This window comes from Lacerta agilis, chromosome 5 (genome assembly GCF_009819535.1).
Source record: "Lacerta agilis isolate rLacAgi1 chromosome 5, rLacAgi1.pri, whole genome shotgun sequence".
In the NCBI taxonomy this organism is placed as follows: Eukaryota; Metazoa; Chordata; class Lepidosauria; order Squamata; family Lacertidae; genus Lacerta; species Lacerta agilis.
Window position 1 is genome coordinate 27,197,126 of NC_046316.1, and position 18,817 is coordinate 27,215,942.

General features: G+C 42.4%; 1 protein-coding gene across 1 annotated transcript in view; it reads right to left on the reverse strand.

Annotated features, from left to right (window-relative positions):
- CDH23 (cadherin related 23) overlaps positions 1-18,817 on the reverse strand; it is a 364,543-nt gene that overhangs the window by 289,732 nt on the left and 55,994 nt on the right. The window contains 3 exon segments of the mRNA XM_033149078.1: positions 7,322-7,414; positions 8,888-8,935; positions 12,281-12,423. Of these exon segments, the coding sequence (XP_033004969.1) occupies positions 7,322-7,414; positions 8,888-8,935; positions 12,281-12,423 (284 nt within the window).

Consider the following 18,817-nt stretch of genomic DNA (forward strand, 5'->3'; position numbering starts at 1 on the left):
TAAGACAAGGCAGGTCTTAATTTGTCATGGAACTCACAGCGGAGCACAAAAACAAATAAAGGCAAAAGACTCCCGTGCAATGATTCAATAGGATTCATGACTCAGGAAGTGATTCGTCACAATATATGGTCTAATGTGATTTTATGCACATAAGTATTACTAAACAACCCCTCCTTTGCCCTCCTCCTCCAGACAGTATATTGTGTCAGGATTGCTAACCAATTTTTTTTTTATTTTTTTTAAAAAAACTGAACATCACCTGCCTGCTAATCAATTAATTGCTACTATGTGAATATACTTAATAAAAGCATATAAGCATCTAGAGCACATATCATCCTGAACACACATTAAAAGACCAGTTTGGCAAGAGCCCTTGGTCTTTATGGTGCCATAAAACTCTTTGTTGTCTTTGCTGAAAGAGAGTAACATAGTTATCCCTCTGCAAATCTCAATATAGATGCTAAAAGGACACTTAACATCATTTTTGTTCATTACTAGGCACAGCCACCATTGCTCTCTCCGCTCACCAACCCTCCCTGTCTGACCACCTCTTTGCCAAGCCCCCTCCCCACACACCTGGGCCAACCCCTCCTCCCTTTACACCTTACCCCTCGCTTTATACCGCTCTCTCATCCCACCCACTTACCTCACCGCTCACCCCAAACCAACCCGTTTGCCTCACTCCACTGCCGTTTCAGAGAGCTGTCCGAAGTGCCTCTCACCCTCCTTTGAGCAGCTTGCCTGGGCTGCCTAATCGCCCCCACTTCTTGCTTGCTCACCTGCATGCTACTAAGACACTGAAGTAATTCCAAACATGGATATGGAAACACCGTTTCCATATAGACCTTAAGGAATTCTTTAACAAATTAATGTTTAGGTGGTACTTAACAGCAGGGAGATTAAGTTGAATTTATGCTAACACAAGGGATAAATATTGGGAGATGTGATGCACATTTCATTGTGCATTTCTATATTTGGGCCTCCCCAAAATCAGAAATAGGGGTGGGGTGGGGCTGATAATGAATGAAATTAAAACAATTTCTGGTTATGAGCTACCAACGGATCTTTTAATAATTCTGTTAGAATGCATGAATGATGTAATACTTCTGGATGACAGGCAAATGGTTACTGAAAACTTTGATAAGGTTCATGGAGCGGAACATTATCAGCTCTGACCTATTATGGTTAACACACTTCCTTGGTGACCTGGTTGGTTTCTCTTAACTTCCACCATTGCCTGGGTGCTGGGTGTTCATATATGGGATCAGGCTGAATTCCTAATGGATATATATATCCTTTAGGTCCCAAGTTCAAACTCATTTGGGGCCCTGAGTCCCAACACCTGGCCCACCAGTTTTTATTTGCATCTGGCTTCTGACTACATGTGATTGTTCTCTCAGATCTGCTTGGACTGTCTTTCCAGTCTACCACAATTCCATCTTGTCTGGCTTGTTTGACTCTGTTCATCTGACTTGTGTTTCTCAGGATGAATGCCTGACATTGCCATACACTTTTGCTCTGACCGTGCCAAACACACAATCTGCGTTTCCAGTTCCTCCATCATGCAACTGTCCAAGTACCGGTCATAAAATCTCCCTTCCTTCTCTCACAAAGCGCAGTGCCTCTCCCAGTCCTAAACAATTTGTATTCCCCAAACAAGCTCACTTGATAAAGCAGTGCTATGCATATTCTAAATCAGTATTTTAGGAGGCAAGTTTATTTTGCATTCCACTTATTCACGCTGATCTTTTTCCCAATGTTCCAGCTGCCAAACAACAGCACTAAATTTGAATAGCCTTCCCCTACTGCTCTACCCCTTCGCTTGAAGTGCTGCAACAGAGAGGATTATTCATGTCAAAGCAAAACAAAGAAAAAAACTGCTTTCAGTGCCTACAAATATTACTAATTAGTAGTCTGTGCAAAGGCATCTTTGCGATACAGCTGTCTGTTCCCACCTCAGCCTGTCTACTGCTTATCCATGTTGTCTGGTATTATAAAGGGAAGCAGGAGAGGGCTGGGGGGCGGAGGAAAAAGGCAGCACTATTGGATAGTGGCTTTTCTCCCGTATTAGAAAAAGCTCCACCAGATATAGGTTTGCTAAACTCTTTCACTCTAAGCAGTAGTTTTCATTCTTTTCATACACATGATCTAATGTGACCAGCAACCTGAAAAGGGGACCCACTTTTCTTTTCTTTTTTTTACCATAAATGAATGTGCATTTCTGATTCTCTCTCCCCCCATGTTCCCTATGAACCCCATTTTCTCATTTTTATTTTTATTTTGCTTTCCCTTCCTTCCCCCTTCTGTCTGTCTGTCTGTTTCTGTTTCTCTCTCTCTCTCATCATTAAAGGGGCAAAGGAAACTGAATCGCCTTAAGACTGGCCATGACCCATGTTCAGGTTGTATAAACTGCCAGTTGGAAGACCACTTGTGGTTCTTTTGAGTATGGAGTATTGTCCTCTGGGACAATGAGACACAGTTGGGGGTGGGGCCTTTGCGTGTGTGTGTTTCCCTCCCTCCGTCCTTTCATGATGGCAAGATGGTTTGCAGTCCTGGTTCACAGACAAATGTAAACCATCTGTTTGGATTAGTCTGCTTGGCTGAAACCGATCAGGATTGGAAGTTAGAAATCACTATGCAAGAGCCAAATAAGGCACAAGCCCACGGGCTTATTCTCACCATGACGAATTACAGAGACTCAACGTTTCCTTTTCCCAAAATTGCCCCTCAAAGGAAGCTATGTTATGACACACAATCCTTCCACAGAGATAGGAGGGGAAATGGCTTCAGATTTTGAATCTACTGGTTCCTGTATTTTTACTGTTGCCACGATAGATGCTTCTGTTTCTGAGGTTTTTGAACTGTTTTATATTTGTTTCATGGTTCTCTTTTGCAGACTATTTTGAAAATCTAGATTAACAAAATTATGCAAAAACAAACAAACGAACAGGTTAGGAGCACCACTGCTGCTTGCTGGAACGGCAAAAAGCTAAAAAATAAAAGCAGGGAGGAAACGTGAAGGTGTCTATTCTGCCTGGGATTTGAAAGGGAAGCCCTTACACCCAAATATTTGTCCAACTTTCAGCATATCACTCTGCACCCTCAATCACCTCCTCAAGTTCATGGCCATAAAACAGGGCCTCAAAGATTTGAAGGCACTTTTGGTTCCCATTCTATGTCGAAAAGTAGTCTGACGTTATGTCTGAATAGCTCCATAGTTCGAACAGCATAATGTTTTAAGCCTGGTGATGAAATGCGGGTGAAGCATTATGTTGGCATTTTGCTCTAGACAACTGCCACCACTAATACGGGGTTTACAATTGGGTGGGGGGGGGCAGGATATGGTGGTCCCACTCCAAATGTCCCCTCATCCACTCAGTATTAAGCAAGGAGCTTATTATGATCCGAGTGTCAGCAAACCACTGTTCTCTCAGCCTCTGTTGTCCATCCCACTTTGTCCAAGAAAGGAACAATAGTGTAGAGGAAGTTACTTCACATGTGAGATATTTGAAACTACACTGTGATATGCAGGATCTGGGGTTGGCATTGTTGATCGTCTTGCTGGGGTCCACACCCCAGCAGAGGGAACACTAGCAACTTTGAGCATCCCTAACCCTGCCGTTTCTTCCCTTTAGTGTCTCTGCTTATTCACCTGCCCAACCCTGAGCAAGTGAGCAGTGACAAGAGTGGGGAAATGGAGTAACCCTCTCCACTTGCCTTGCCCTTTCCCTCTGCACAGGTGTGTAAACTGGGCACAAGGAGATAGGTACTGTTAGGATTTTGTGTAGCCTCTGCTGCTTCAGCTTGACTATTGTGGTTAGTATAACTCACATGAGTGTCTGAGAGGGAGTGTGGGAACAGAAGACTGTCTTATCCTCTTCCGCCTAAGTGTGTAATTGTAAGTTGGTTTCACTTCTGCTGTATTACAGGTTGGTTCTTATACTGCCAGAGCTTGGAGAACACAGACATGATAATGGATTCTCTGTATTTGTTGTTGTTCAGTCGTTCAGTCATGTCTGACTCTTTGTGACCCCATGGACCAGAGCATGCCAGGCACCCCTATCCTCCACTGCCTCCCGCAGTTTGGCCAAACTCATGCCAGTCGCTTCGAGAACCCTGTCCAACCATCTCATCCTCTGTCATCCCCTTCTCCTTGTGCCTTCCATCTTTCCCAACATCAGGGTCTTTTCCAGGGAGTCTTCTCTTCTCATGAGGTGGCCAAAGTACTGGAGCCTCAACTTCAGGATCTGTCCTTCCAGTGAGCACAATATTCTCTGTATATAGACTGTAAATAAACATAGTTTAGATCTGCGGATGTTTCCTTCTTCTTGCTGCGTGATGCTAGAAGACTTGTGTGCTCTTCTCATAAGAGAAGGGTCACAGATATAGGCACTCTGGACTGAAGGGACATGCCAGCCAGAGAGGGCCTCCTGGGAGACGCTCAGGAGTCTTGGAGTTCGCCATTTCCGAGCAAGTGTCGTTCCCAACAGGTACAAGCAAATGGGCAGTGGTGGCAACAGTGAGATGTACCCACTCAGCATGGAGAAGGTGGGCGCCTTAAAGCTTCAAGATGTCAAGTTATGCCCTATTTTCTACATAAATTTCTCCTAGTTGCATAATTTAAAGGTTGCTAGCCTTGCAAAGTTAGCAGGCAAAGAAGAAATGTCACCCCTAAATAGAAACAAATTACTTGGCAGCAAGGCATTTTAGACCTAGATAAATGTTTTTTAGAAGGACAGATCTATACTTCAAATAATTTTGTTTTCCCCCACCACCACTTTCAAGATCCCCAGATTCTGAGCTCATTCAAAAATACAGCATTTTTAAAAATTGAGGTTTGGCAAGAAAACCTGTGTTGAATCAGTGCATTAAGGGTCACACGCCTTTCTCTGTGTCCAAACCACAGACTTCAAAAGCAAGGCTGCTATAAAACCTAGCTGTTAGGAGAAGATATGTGCTGCTTCTGACTCAAAGGCAGTCTAAAAGGAACAATCCAGATAATTTATGTCATTCTAAAGCAGATGAACCTAGCTTCCTGGCCAATTTTAGCACACACAGACTAATGAAGGATTCTTACACATCTGGCAAAGGTAGGGCAAAGGATCAAAGTCTAATCTCAGCAGGATACCAAGTAGTGAGCTTATTAATGAACCATTGATAATGCAATAATTTGTACTTCTAAATTACCTTAGCACTCCCTCTTGCTCACTCTCGCTCAACAGATACATACGCTTAGCCCAGCAGAAACGGATTCTGCCCAAATCAGGCGGCAAGATGGTTTACAACCCAGAAAAACTAAACTAGGGAGATCTAGCGAGAAAGTGGAAAGTATCCCTATCTCTGATTAATGGGCTTAGAATTCAGGAAAAGAAAATAATTAAAATGATTTTTATATACAGTACAGTATACATTAAAAAGTTGATTCAAGGCCATACCAGAGTTGATCTATAACCAGACCTCTTCTCTTTAGTTCAAAGTGGTAAATTGCAGTCAAGGGGAGCAATTCATCTTGGGGCTACAGCACATGCCAAGTTTTCTCCTGTGGGGCACTTAGCAGGTGGGGTGCGTGGAGGCAGTTTAGTTCAAGAAAGAAGCAGGGGGAGCATTAAAACCTGCCTCTCGAGGTGTTCCAGCCCCATTATTGCATCTTGGGAAAGTGATCCATGTCACAATGCCATGTTTCAACACCTACATCTAAACTTTTACATACCAAATAAAATAGCCAAGCCATCTGGATGGATAAAAAATGAACGCCAAGCCACAAGTGAAAAAGATACTTTGAATGAAGGTGGATACTAATTGGTATAACTGTATTCAAATGTGATTGGTTGCTGAAGAATTTCAAATCCAAACTTTAAAACTTACTGGCCAGGCAAAGACTAACTAAAGGGCATGGCAAGCAGAATGTTCAGAATGCCTCTGAAGCGTTTTTTGATTGTTGGAAAGGCTTCAAACCAATTTCTGCACACTAACGGAGCCCGGCACGCTTCCTCTGCGAGTACCTGACTGAAGCGCTTTTCCTTGCTGCCGTCTCCTGTGCTATTCAGCAGAGTTATCTTCTCTTATCTTCTCTCACGCAACGGGGTGTGTGCATGCCAGCATATTACAGACAACAGAGTCCGGCTTCTTTCTAATCTAGAAGTTTTATTTTACAAGGCATAAATCTACATTCCTGGAGAGACGCAAGCCATGTTGGTGGCTTCTCCCTTCTCTCCGTTCTCCGGAACACAGAAAAAAAACAAGTATCACATTACAAAGTACCCAGTACACAGAGCATCCGGTGACGCTCTTCCTCCTGTGGGTGGGACAACCGGTTGAGCTTGTTAACTCTAAAAGCTCCAAACCTCTACAGCCTCAAGCAAGAAAATGGTTGCAGAAATCAACATCAGAGGACCGTGCAAAGATGCTTAATTGTGCAGAATGTGCATGCACAGAAACCAGAAACTAAGGGCTCATCCACATGACCTCCCAACTTTCTTATCAAATGGGATGTTTCCCGGTTATATACATAGCCCCTGAATAGAACTGGCTTGGTACATATTCAGGCATTTACAAATGAATAGATTCAGCCTATTTGGCAGCAGCACTTTTTAGGACTGCAAAGGTAGCCTTGGACAACTGTCCCTCACACAGCATCATGTTCTGAGAGAACTCCGTGGGGAATACATCTACTAGTTTTCATCTGCACCAACACAAACAGCAACCTTTCAGAAATCTTTTCCCAGCCAAGTGCCACATGACTGACACATACACAGTCTTGCTTCCATCCTTTCAAAAACAGTGTTGAGACTAAGATCTGCCCCCTCTGAATCTCAAGCGTGTTTTCCCTATACACTTTGGTTTGACAATTATTCTCATGTTTTATGGAATCATGTGAACTACAGTTAATGGGTTGAGGTAGGGGATATCTAGCACAAAAGTTTCAGAACACTCATCAAACTATATTTCTCAGAAGCGAGTTATCATTCCCTCTATCTCTGCAGGTGCTTATGAAAACAAAAAAGCAGCACCCACACATGAAGGGTGGTCTCCAGACCACCAGGTTTGCAGAACTGCTCAATGGCCATAAATACTTACTGACTGTTGCGGCGGATGGCATTGAAAGAAACATGGCGTAATGACAGAGAAGCAATACAAGGTTTTTATGTACAAATGGTCCCAACAACACTGAACATACTTTTCTCTACCCACATGAAGAGAAGAAACCACCCTTACTTCAGAGCAACTGGAGAAACAACCCAATTCCAATCAACTGGAACAATTGCCCCCCCCCCTTAGGAATGGAAGCTCTTCCAAGCAAAAGAGAAAATAAAGTTCCTACCTCAGGGATACGGACACTATATGGCTGATTGTGAAACCTTGGTGCATTGTCATTCACATCTCCCACTTGGATATTCACAGACCCCTTGATCACCTGCAAGCCAAACGATTAGAACAGATTTTAGTTATTCATATTGGTGGCATTTTTTCCCCTATTGTCACATGATATGCAGAACCGTAAGGCCTTTCAGATCCTGCTGTTTTTAGCAAGTTAGAACCCATAAAGGAAACCCTATAGCCCTTCACTGCAGAGAAGGAGGATTTGGGTTTCAATGGGGAAACGGGTGTTCATTCTAAGCCCATTTCTTCTTCAATTCAAGAGCCTTTCAGTGGTCAATTTGAGATGGGCCATATTTTATGGGTGAAACAATTTTTGTGGAGAGGGCTATGGTTTGAGCTCAGAGGGCAGGAACTCAAGATTGGGGTTGTGAATTTGGGGTGGGGAATTGGACAATCTATGCAGTCTTCCACTATTTGTATCCCTCTTTGCTCCTGAGCTTGCTGCACACATGTATCCCTCTTTGAACATCTAGGAGGCGGTTTTGTTTCTACCCCATTTAATTCGAAGAACTCAAGGAAAACAACAACAGAATAAAGAAAGTATCATATACAATTAAATACAGTAAGATAAATGCATGATCAATGAGTCCAATCTAACAGCCAATAATGCTTTTAAAAGCAAAAATCAGACTAAGCACCGTGAAAACCCAAAATGCTTGCTTTGAAAGGTGTTCCTTATTTCATTAATTGCAAATTTCCCTGATGGAAGGAAATACTTTACCCACTTTTCCTGTAGCTATGCTATCAGAAAACAGCTCTCTCTTTAACAAGTGAATAGTCAAAATGTGAGTCAGAACAGCACGAATGAAGGAATGTAAGTCTCACATCTGACTATTTACATATTACCAGAATGCTGAACATTTACAATTTTCTGTAGCATAATGAGACGCTTCTGTTTCAACCATTTTTCTAGCTGCTTCTCTACAAGCATTGAGGGTGGGTTATTGTTTTGTTTTGTGCTTGTTTTTTATTATGTATTTTGTGTTTTTATTTTGTATTTTTATGCTGTGAACAGCTCTGAGATCTTTGGATGAAAGGAAGTATACAAATATAATATAATAAAATAAATAATAAAATAAAATAAAGCCTTTTCAGAACTGGCCATAAAAATGGTCTCCCTGAGGTCTTCAAATCTGTCAGTTCTTCCTTCACACTTACACATTTGGGAAACAACATTCCTGTGGAGAAAAAAAAAGTGTACTCCTATGTAGCAAAAAAAAACAAACCCAAAAGTTTATTCAGATACCGGTGTTATTCTGTTCTCTGAAGTTTACACACTTTTATGTAAAAAGATGAGGGAACAGATGGGTATATTTCCACACCATTTCATACATTGCCGTGTACTTCCCTTGCTACAAGCATACAGTGCTCCTATATCCCTAAGGAGGACTCCTTCAGGAACAGGGAGGGACTGCGGCAGCTTTAATCTCCTCCCTACAGAGCACAGTATCGAAATCAGCTCTATGCTTCTCTCCATTTTATATCATGGAACAAATGTCACACTTACCCCTTGGCTGTCGCTGACAGAAAATTCAACTGTGAATTCTGACTTAGTCTGGAACGAGAAGAAAAAGATGTAATTAGAGATGCCACAATGGTAATCTGTTGATAGAAGGCTTTGGATTTGAGCCGAATATAATTACATGCTTTTGCGACCTGGAAGGAGATGAAGAAACACCCCGGGAATAACTGTAAAAAAAAAATCATCACAAAACTGCAATACTCATATAGTCTTCCAAGAATATGGAGGGGGTTGGAGTGAGTGACCTAATGGCAGGCAAGTCTTGATGGAACTTGACTTGCATCCTTCACTGGTAGCAAAACATTCTAATCCAAGGGTTGGACAAGATAGCCATGAAAACCAGAGAGTGCACAGATGAGAGCGACTCAACTTTCTTAACTGCAGACTCCTCCCACCATCTTTTATATAACAGTTCATATTAGTACTAGTGTTTGCACTGAGAGCTGTGGAAAAAGAAATAGAAGAGCATGCATGTTTCATCCAGGAATGTTCCAGCATGCAATAATAAGAATAAGAATTATTATTATACCCCACCCAACTGGCTGGGTTTCCCTAGCCACTCTGGAAGAGAAAGAGAAAGGACTAGCAGCATTTATCTTAACAGTCGTTCAAATTACATACAAATTTCCTGAGCTTGAATATTAATAGGAAAATATGGTGGCAAAATCAGTGTGCCCCATTTACTCAAAGTTGCATCAAAAGGATGACATGACCCTGAAAATTTGCTAGCAATTCTCCAATTTCACCCAGTGGTTCAGTATACTCCAGTTTAACCAATGGCTGAATTCAGATGTAATGACAAACCATCATCTGTAAGAACAAAATATGTGACCCTTATGCTCATATTGCTCATATTGCTCCTCCTCTTGCCCCCCCCCTTTGCTACAAGGGGAGCAAAGCTTCCACTTTGTGGCTCATGCCCCGCGTGCAGGCTTCCTTGGGATCCATTTGGTCATTGTGAGAAAATGTTGGACTTGATGGAGCTTTGGTCTGATTCAGCAGGACTCTTCTTATGTTCACGTTTCATATGTGACAAATCATGGTTTACCGCATTCTAACAAAACAGCAAACCAGAGTTTCCCACAAATAAAAAAGAGCTTCTAATTCCCTCTGCTTATGCAAAGATGAGGGAGAAGTATATGAGCCTGCAGCTCATTCTTGTAACAACAGTCAATAGCTTGACTCAACTTAGTCCTATACAGTATGTAGGACTAATAGCTCAATTGAAAGGAATTAATTTAATAAGAGTCTGAAATTGCTGTATATGAACTACTAGATTTCTAACTCAGGCTTTGTGTCAGTCAGTAACTTGAATCTACACTGCCAAGACCTGCATCCCCCCCCTTCTTTTTTTGCCACAATAACTGTTTATTTTTTGGGGGGGGGAGGGATGTTAGGACAGTTTACCAAAACACGTGCTGTCCTCCCATGAATGCTCGGCTAATGCGATCTGAGAAGGGCCTACATGGAATTTAGCTTCTGCCTCAAGGCAATGCCTGCAGCCAGCCTGTGAAAGCCAAATGCCAAGGATAAAGGAGACGTCAGCCATTTGTCTCAGGGAAGAGACACTGTCATTCCTTCCATTATTTCTCTCTCACACACACACACCTTTCTTTCCTCACCCCTCCACCCAATGTAACAAAGAAGGGGTAAAAGTGGTGAAAGATACCTAAAGGGAGAATGTTGTGGAACATGAAAATGACAGGCAAGAATAGAGATTAGTCAAGCGGACAGAGTAGACTTCAGGCAAAACTCTATCCTGCAGCATACACCTTGCTTTTCTAGCTAGTACATTTTTTCCCCATTTATGTTGTATTGGGGATCCCGTTCATTTGTGCAATCTATTCTACCCCTCTCAAATTATTCAACTATTTTCTATACACTGCATGATTCTCTCCCAGAAAAAGGTATGTGAAGTGTGTTAGACACTTGGAATGCACTATTCCAACGTGGGAAGTTTTTATTTTCTCCTAGCTATTTCCAGCTATTTCTTAATATGCATGATTTGTTAATTCCGCCTACCTGAACCCTTCATTGAAAAAACGACTGCCATTTTCCCCTGAAGGTGCTTTTGAGTACATGGTGGGTAATTCTAAAATATTAAGAATGAGCAGCAATGGCATTTCTTCCTAGAAGTGGCTTGACTTTCTTTTTCAAATACCGCACAGAAATTGTGTTGCTTCTCCTCTGCTGGCAACCATGAGGCATAGTGATTAAATAAGGAGAGAAACAGCAAGAGGCAGTTAAGTAATAATCCTCTAAGGACTGAGCAAATATTTAAAGCCAGGTTGCTCAAATATGCAGGTACCCCAGCTCAAATGACAGCATGCAGAACTGAGGCACGCTGAACATACACCCACCTCGACTATGCTCTCCCTGACCAATTCTCCCCTCCTTAACTCAATATAAGACTGCCATATCGGTGCCTCTGATTCTCATGGCTTTGCTGTGCTGGTTGTCTTTAGCAACCTGAGGCCATGACCTTAGGATACAAAACCTCCAGAAATGGTTGTACATAAGAAGAAGAAAAAAAAACAACAACATATAAGGCCTGGGATGTGGACACTTCCTAGTATTGCTACCTCAATATTGCTATCATCAGGTCTTTTTTTTCCAGCCGGAACGCACAGGAGCACAGTTCCAGCATCTCTCAGGTGGATGCCATTGTGGCCCAGTGCTCCTGCCCGCCTGCCGGGATCCAACAGGGAAGAGCTTCCTGCTTTGAAAATGGATCCACCCGCTTGGCCAATTGCAAGTGGGCAAGGAGGCAGTTTGTGCATATCCAGTTTCTTAATTTCCCTCCTTTCTCCTTGTCAACTGCTCCGGAGGCTCTTTCCCTAACTCATTCCTGCATCCTTCTCTGGAAGATTGGTGAGTTATAAATTTGAGGGAGACCCCCCCAAACCCTATAAATTAATAAATGGTAGGATTATAATGCCATATAACACTGGTCCTAAAGCATCTACATGGGCTCCCAGTACGTTTCTGAGCACAATTCAAATTGTTGGTGCTGACCTTTAAAGCCCTAAATGGCTTTGGCCCAGTATACCTGAAGGAGCATGTCCATCCCCATCATTCAGTCCAGACACTGAGATCCACCTCTGAGGGTCTTCTGGCGGTTCCCTCACTGAGAGAAGTGAGGTTACAGGGAACCAGGCAGAGGGCCTTCTCGGTAGTGGTGCCCGCCTTGTGGAATGCCCTCCCATCAGATGTCAAGGAAATAAAAAACTATCTGATGTTTAGAAGACATCTGAAGGCATGTTTGTTTGTTTGTGTGTGTGTGTGTGTATCACATATTTTGTCCCTTTCTGTCACTGAATACAAACACGCTGCAGTCTTGATACACAGTAATATTTAGTGCTAAACAGCACTCATTACCTCTCTATCTAACGGTTGCCTAAGCCACACAACTCCAGTCATGCTTTCCACAGCAAAGAATCGGCTTGCTTCCTCTCCAACAACTCCAAACACAAGAGGGTCATTGTCTAGATCACGGGCAAGCAGCTGTGTCACCGATGAACCTACAAGGACACAAGAGAAACAAAAGCTGGTGAGAAAGGTGTGGCGAGAGAATCTGTAGTCAGAGAGCCTGCAGAAGGTGGGCTGTGCCTCCCTCAGATTCTGTTCATGGGAATTTTGAGCAGGGTACTAGCATTATTGAGCACCCCTCGATTCAAACTTTCACCATATCCCTAGTAATTAACCATTTTCCAGTGTGCTGTTTTTGCACAGTCTTTCCCCCACACTGCTTTTCCATCGGTGATCAACTTTATAACCACCCCCACCTGGAGTTTGCATTTTCCTTGAATTTTTTTTTGACCACAAGACTTTTGGTAGTCTTCAGCCATCATCTCTGAGCTGGAGGAAGACTGCATTTTACAAGGGTGCCATGTCAGAATGTTGTTTATTGATTATAGCTCAGCTTTTAATACCATCCTCCCGGACATTCTTATTAAAAAGCTGATGGATCTGGACCTTTCTTCTACCATCAGTGACTGGATTAAAGACTTTTTGAAGGATCAGACACAAACAGCGAGGATTGGGACTGAAGCTTAGCACTGGCACCCCACAGGGATGTGTGTTAAGTCCCTAGCTATACTCATTTTACACATATGACTGCATATCATCTGATCCATCCACAGTAATTATTGTGGTTTGTTTCCCTATGACTCCAGGGTCTATGGTTTGCTGTAATTTTATGTCATATATTCCATATTTTATGTTTTTATGGGCTTATAGCCGCAATAAATTTGAATTTGAAATTTGAAATTTAAGTTTGCAGACGATACTACCATAATGGGCCTAATTGCAGGCAGAGATGAAACAGCATACAAGAGGGAGGTTCAAAAAGTATCTACATGGTGCTTAGAGAGTAACTTGCACCTAAATATTAGTAAGACAAAGGAGATGGTGTTGGACTTCCAGAGGAAGAGAGGGGAACCTGCCCCGTTGTATATCAGGGGGTGCTGTGTGGAGATAGACTCCTCCTTTAAATTCCAAGTGAGTCTACCTCACTTGGAAAATCAACATAACTCTGGTGGTCAGAAAGTCCCAACAGAGACTCCATTTCCTCATGGTCTTGCGAAAGAATAATGTTAAACAACAACTGATGAACTCCTTTTACCGGTCCACAATAGAAAGTGTCCTTTCATATTGTATCACAGTGTGGTATGCTGGCCTGACAGCCATGGACAGAACGTCTCTACAGAGGGTGGTGAATGCAGCACATGATATCATGGGCTGTCCCTTGAGTCCACTAGATGACATCGCAAGGGATCGTTGCCTTAGGAGAGCGAGAAAAATTCTCAGGATGATTCACACCCTGGCCATCACCTCTTTAATCTTCTACCCTCGGGCAGGAGATATAGAAATATAATCAGCCGTACCAACAGGCTAAAAAATGGCTTCTATCCGTGGGCTGTTAGGCTGTTGAACAGAAAATAACATAGCAAAATTGACTTGCGAGGTGGTGTGTTGGGGGAGGGAGGCTCGTTTAATTTCATTGTACACAGGTTGTACAATGACAATAAAGGTATTATTATTATTCTCAGCTTATTTCTACCCAACAACAGCCTTAAGGCACCAATCAAGAGATTCCAGTACTGTTAAGCTCCCCTTCTGAAGCCCTGTGCTACAAAACCACCTGAGCAGGAGGTGAGTCTTGTAAGCAAAGCAATCTCTAATGGGACAGCTTCACAAGCACCATTTCACAAATTCTGTCCTTATGTGTACATGTGAACGCAATCAACATGTGCTTGCAAATGTAGTATTTAAGCGCACTCATGAAAGCACAAGGATTTGCTACAAGAATCTTTCAAATAGAAAATCCAGGTTTACTGCCAATGTAATATATGAAGCAGCCTTTAATCCTGCACTATAAAACAGATTTTTCCCCCTCCTGCTGTACCTCGCTGTTACTCTTTTACCTCCAGTATCTATGAAAATAAGCTCTTGTCACCATAAATTTGCTAGACTTGAAAATGCCGCTGGGCATCTTTTTTCTTGCCCTTGGCTAATCATCTAGTTTGCCCCACCCCAATAAAGCAATTGCTGGGTTTTGAAAACTCGCTATCCAGCTTCTAACAACGTTGTTTCCTGCTCTATGAAAGATTTTTCAAGCAATTTGGGCTTTCTCTGTGGCAAACTCCTAAAAATTTTAAAAAACTGTTTCCTTTTGGTAAGTTAACCTTGCTCTGCTGAGTTGGCACTTTGTGAAGAAACTGCACTTTTTTGACAGAAAGGAATTGCTACACACGGGAAAGCTAAATTAGCTCAGAACTGAGGCAGACCCTCCAGCTGAGTCAATCTCAGGAAAGTTGAAAGGCATACATGCATCTTCTTGAGTAAAATATATATATATATGGGCATGCAAGACTTTCAGCAAAGAACACAGAGATAGCAAACCAATAGACCAATACACATTCCTCCTCCGATTCAGTAGCATTTGCACACTCCACTCACTGGGACCTGTATTTTCATAAAATTGAAGTTTGGGGTGGAAATTATGTGCAGGGATCTTTTTCTTGGGGCCGTATCAAAACCAAGAATGCATATGGTTTTCAGGACCACACATAAAAACAAGGTAGTGCCAAAATATTGGAAAGCAGCATGAGGTTGCAAGAGTAGGATGCCACAAAAGGGGGGGGGGCTGGGATTCCACACTCATGGCATATTAGCTACATATTAAAATGACAGTTTTAGTGCTACGTGAATGAGTCTGAAATTTGGGCACTCCCCTCTCCCTTCTCCTCCCCTTAGTGTCACCATAAGGCAATGGGAAGCATTTGCTTCTGTTTTCAACTAACCTCAAACTAACTGAAGAAGTGTGCATGCACCCGAAAGCTCATACCAATAACAAACTTAGTTGGTCTCTACTGGAGTAAGGACACGGGTGGCACTGTGGGTTAAACCACAGAGCCTAGGGCTTGCCGATCAGAAGGTCGGCGGTTCGAATCCCCGTGGCGGGGTGAGCTCCCGTTGCTCGGTCCCTGCTCCTGCCCACCTAGCAGTTCGAAAGCACATTAAAGTGCAAGTAGATAAATAGGTACCACTCCGGCGGGAAGGTAAACGGCATTTCCGTGTGATGCTCTGGTTCGCCAGAAGCGGCTTAGTCATGCTGGCCACATGACCTGGAAGATGTACACTGGCTCCCTCAGCCAGTAAAGCGAGATAAACACCGCAACTCCAAAGTCATCCGCGACTGGACCTAACGGTCAGGGGTCCTTTTACCTTTACTAAGATGCTACTGGAATGAATTTTTTATTTTGTTTCGACTATGGCAGACCAACACGGCTACCTACCTGTAACTCAAATAAACACTATGCCCAAGCAGGAACAAAAGTGTGATTGGTTTTAACTACGGTTTTCCAAAGAAGCCAACTTCATACGGCAGTTTGCGATCTTGGTTTGTTCAGACAAACCATAGTTAAAACTAAATGCAGTTGATCCCAGTTCTAGCATAATATAAAACGGCAGGAAACTGATGTTTCCAGCCCCCTCCTTGTGACCACAGAGGTGAAGGAAAGCATGGTGGAAAGGGGCAAGTTTGCGCACATTGTTTAAACTATGGCTTGGCACTGCTTCCAAACACAGTCAATGTCATCCAAATTAATCCCATTCCATCTTAACAACAGAACCTTTTAAATGTGCATCCTTAAGTCTGCTGCACATTTCATGCCTAGACTGCACACATTGTTTTTCTCACACAGGTACTCTGAAAATGTGATTGTCATGCTTGGATTTTTGGTGGACCTAGAGCACTCATACTGGGCAAGGTGGGTGGCTGCAATTCCACTCTTTTACCAAGTATAGCTGTACCAAGTATCAGAAGCAGCCCACTGTTTTCAGCATTAAATTACCAGATTCAATTATACTGTACTTAATTATAACTTGAATCCAGGAGGAAGAATTATGCAGTGCAGCTCAAGTCACAGAAAGGTACTGTATTATTAACACTTTGTTCAGACATTGGATTCCTCCCTTCCCGGGAATTAGAGAACTACCAAATTGAGAAATGCTGTGGCTATTTGAATTTTCTGGCTTTGATACTGTAGGACCAGGGAAGAGCTGTGTTGTATTAATGCAAGATCTCAGGGGCTCACTTCTCCCTCCGATGAGGGGATGGAGAAATGATTGTGCAAAACCAAAATAGCTTACCCCCAATCTTTGCCAAAGGGTGATCCCTGGTAAAACCATCAACTTGCAGGATCACAGGTTAGCCACCCTTTCCCTAACAGTGCAATGAGGCGCAATAGGAAACATGGTTGTTGCTATCTAATACATATCTCAAGTTCTGGAATAGTCCTCTACACTGTGGAATCCGTGCGCAATGGAGATGGGGTTAAGTGTAGACAGTTTTGTGTAACAATTATAGTAAAAACAGAGCATCCTAAGGCTCAGAAACAGAACACCTGTGGATAATAAAAGGATGCCAAGTCTACACCACCATCAGCTGTCACCAACCCTGTAATTCTATCACTTTTTATCCATTCATCAACAATTACCCACTGCCAGAAATCATCATTTTTTTTAGCATTAAAAAGAAACCAGCACAGCACTCAAACGTAATTGCAAGTGACTTCTCCTGAAATAATTCATTTAAAAGTATACTTTTTGTAACTTTAAGAAGAGAATATTGTCTATTTCTTATTTGCGTCAGAAACCACAGGCTTTCGTTTTTTGTTCCTTCTCTCTTCCCCAAAGGCAGAAACATATTCTTCATGGCAATAAAAAGGTGTTTGCATCTGATTTCCAATATCCCAGCTGCCGAGATCTTACCATTCAGGACCAGACACAAGATATAATTATGCCATGAGCTTTTGATGAGTCAACTGAGCTTTGTCCAATATTAATATCTTCTAAACAGTCATAGGAATAAGGCCAACAAAACATGCAGATAAGTGTTGGTGGATATAAACAGATTTAGAATGAAGCGTCACCAAAAGGCTGTGTTTGCCTACAATTTGTCTTATAAATATGCTCCTGTGTGATTTAATTAATGAAAGTTAATGTTCCATTTCCCCCAGGTGTTCTCAGTTTCACTAAAAGGGGTGCATTTATGAGATCACACAACTATGGAAGAACTACGAGGGAACTTTGCCACAATGAAACCACTGTGATAGGACATTTGTTTTGTGAATCAAGATAGCTGCTTCCATCCACTACTAGTGTACCGGGGCTATGAAGGCAGAGGTGTATCAAACACAGTTCGGATCCTGATCACATGGAAACCTTGAGCAGTATGACAAAGAACCGAGTGCAGTACCTAACTACAGTATATAGGCTGTAAGCCTCGGGCAAGACTTTTGCTGTAAGTACACATGGTGTCTCTCTTCCATCATCACTTTGCGTGATTCTTCTGCTCAGAAACAGGAGAGCAAAAATAAAAAAAATAAAAAGGGCCAGATACCAAGTGAGGCAACAAAGCAGCTGTGGAAAGGAGCAGCTGTACCACAATAGGCCCATAGCTAGGAGCTCAGGATAGGTGGATAAATGATAGAGGCCCCTAAAGACAGGGTTTATGGGGTGCGGGGAGGGTTGCTTAAAGAAACCACCTAGGGAGAGTTGTTTTTTTGTTTACAATGCTGGGAAAGGCCAAGAATGAAGCCAGCACTGCATAGTGTAGAGCAGGATTGAGCAGAACATAAACCATGACCGAATGGTAGACCTCTATAGTGGATAAGCATGGATTCTGACTCCCAATTGTAAAACAGCAGCAGCAGCAGCAGCAGCAACAAAAAAGCTTTGCTTTTCATTCTAAATTAGGCTGCCCAGATGAAGAAAGCATGGAATGGCAGGACAAGTTAAAGGGAGAAATGTCTGCTGTTTACACTTTCACTTGTACCACAGTATTCCAAATGTGAGTTGCAATATAGATTTACAGGAAAGCATTATGATTTTGACAGTTCTATTTTCAATCCCCCCCCCCCCAGTATGCTGCGTGTACTAGGAGCTGCAGCCATGAGCATACATGCCTAGGGGAGCTGCAGCCAATCCTAAACTAGATATACTTGTATTGTATAATACGTGTTACCAAAGTATATTGCATTGATGTATTTTTTACATGAAAACATGGCAAATGTTTCAAAATTACACATTAAAAGCGTATTTTGTGAAACAGCTACCCAAAACAAACCCCTGCAATGGAACTGTGGCTATTGTGGTTGCGTAGGACTGAAGAATAACAAACTTTTGCATATGCTTTTCAAACAAATGAAGCTTTCAATAAAGAGATTTACAAAAGAAGAGAAGCAGCAAAAGGCAAACGAAAGACAGCAGGTACTTTGATTTCATTGCTGTCAAAGAGAAAACCTCTCTCTCTCTTTCTCTCTTCCCTGCAGGCACTCAAAAAGGTGGAGGCGGAATCATGAAGTGCAAAGATGAAATGGCTAAAAATGCATAGCGTGGTTTGCTTAT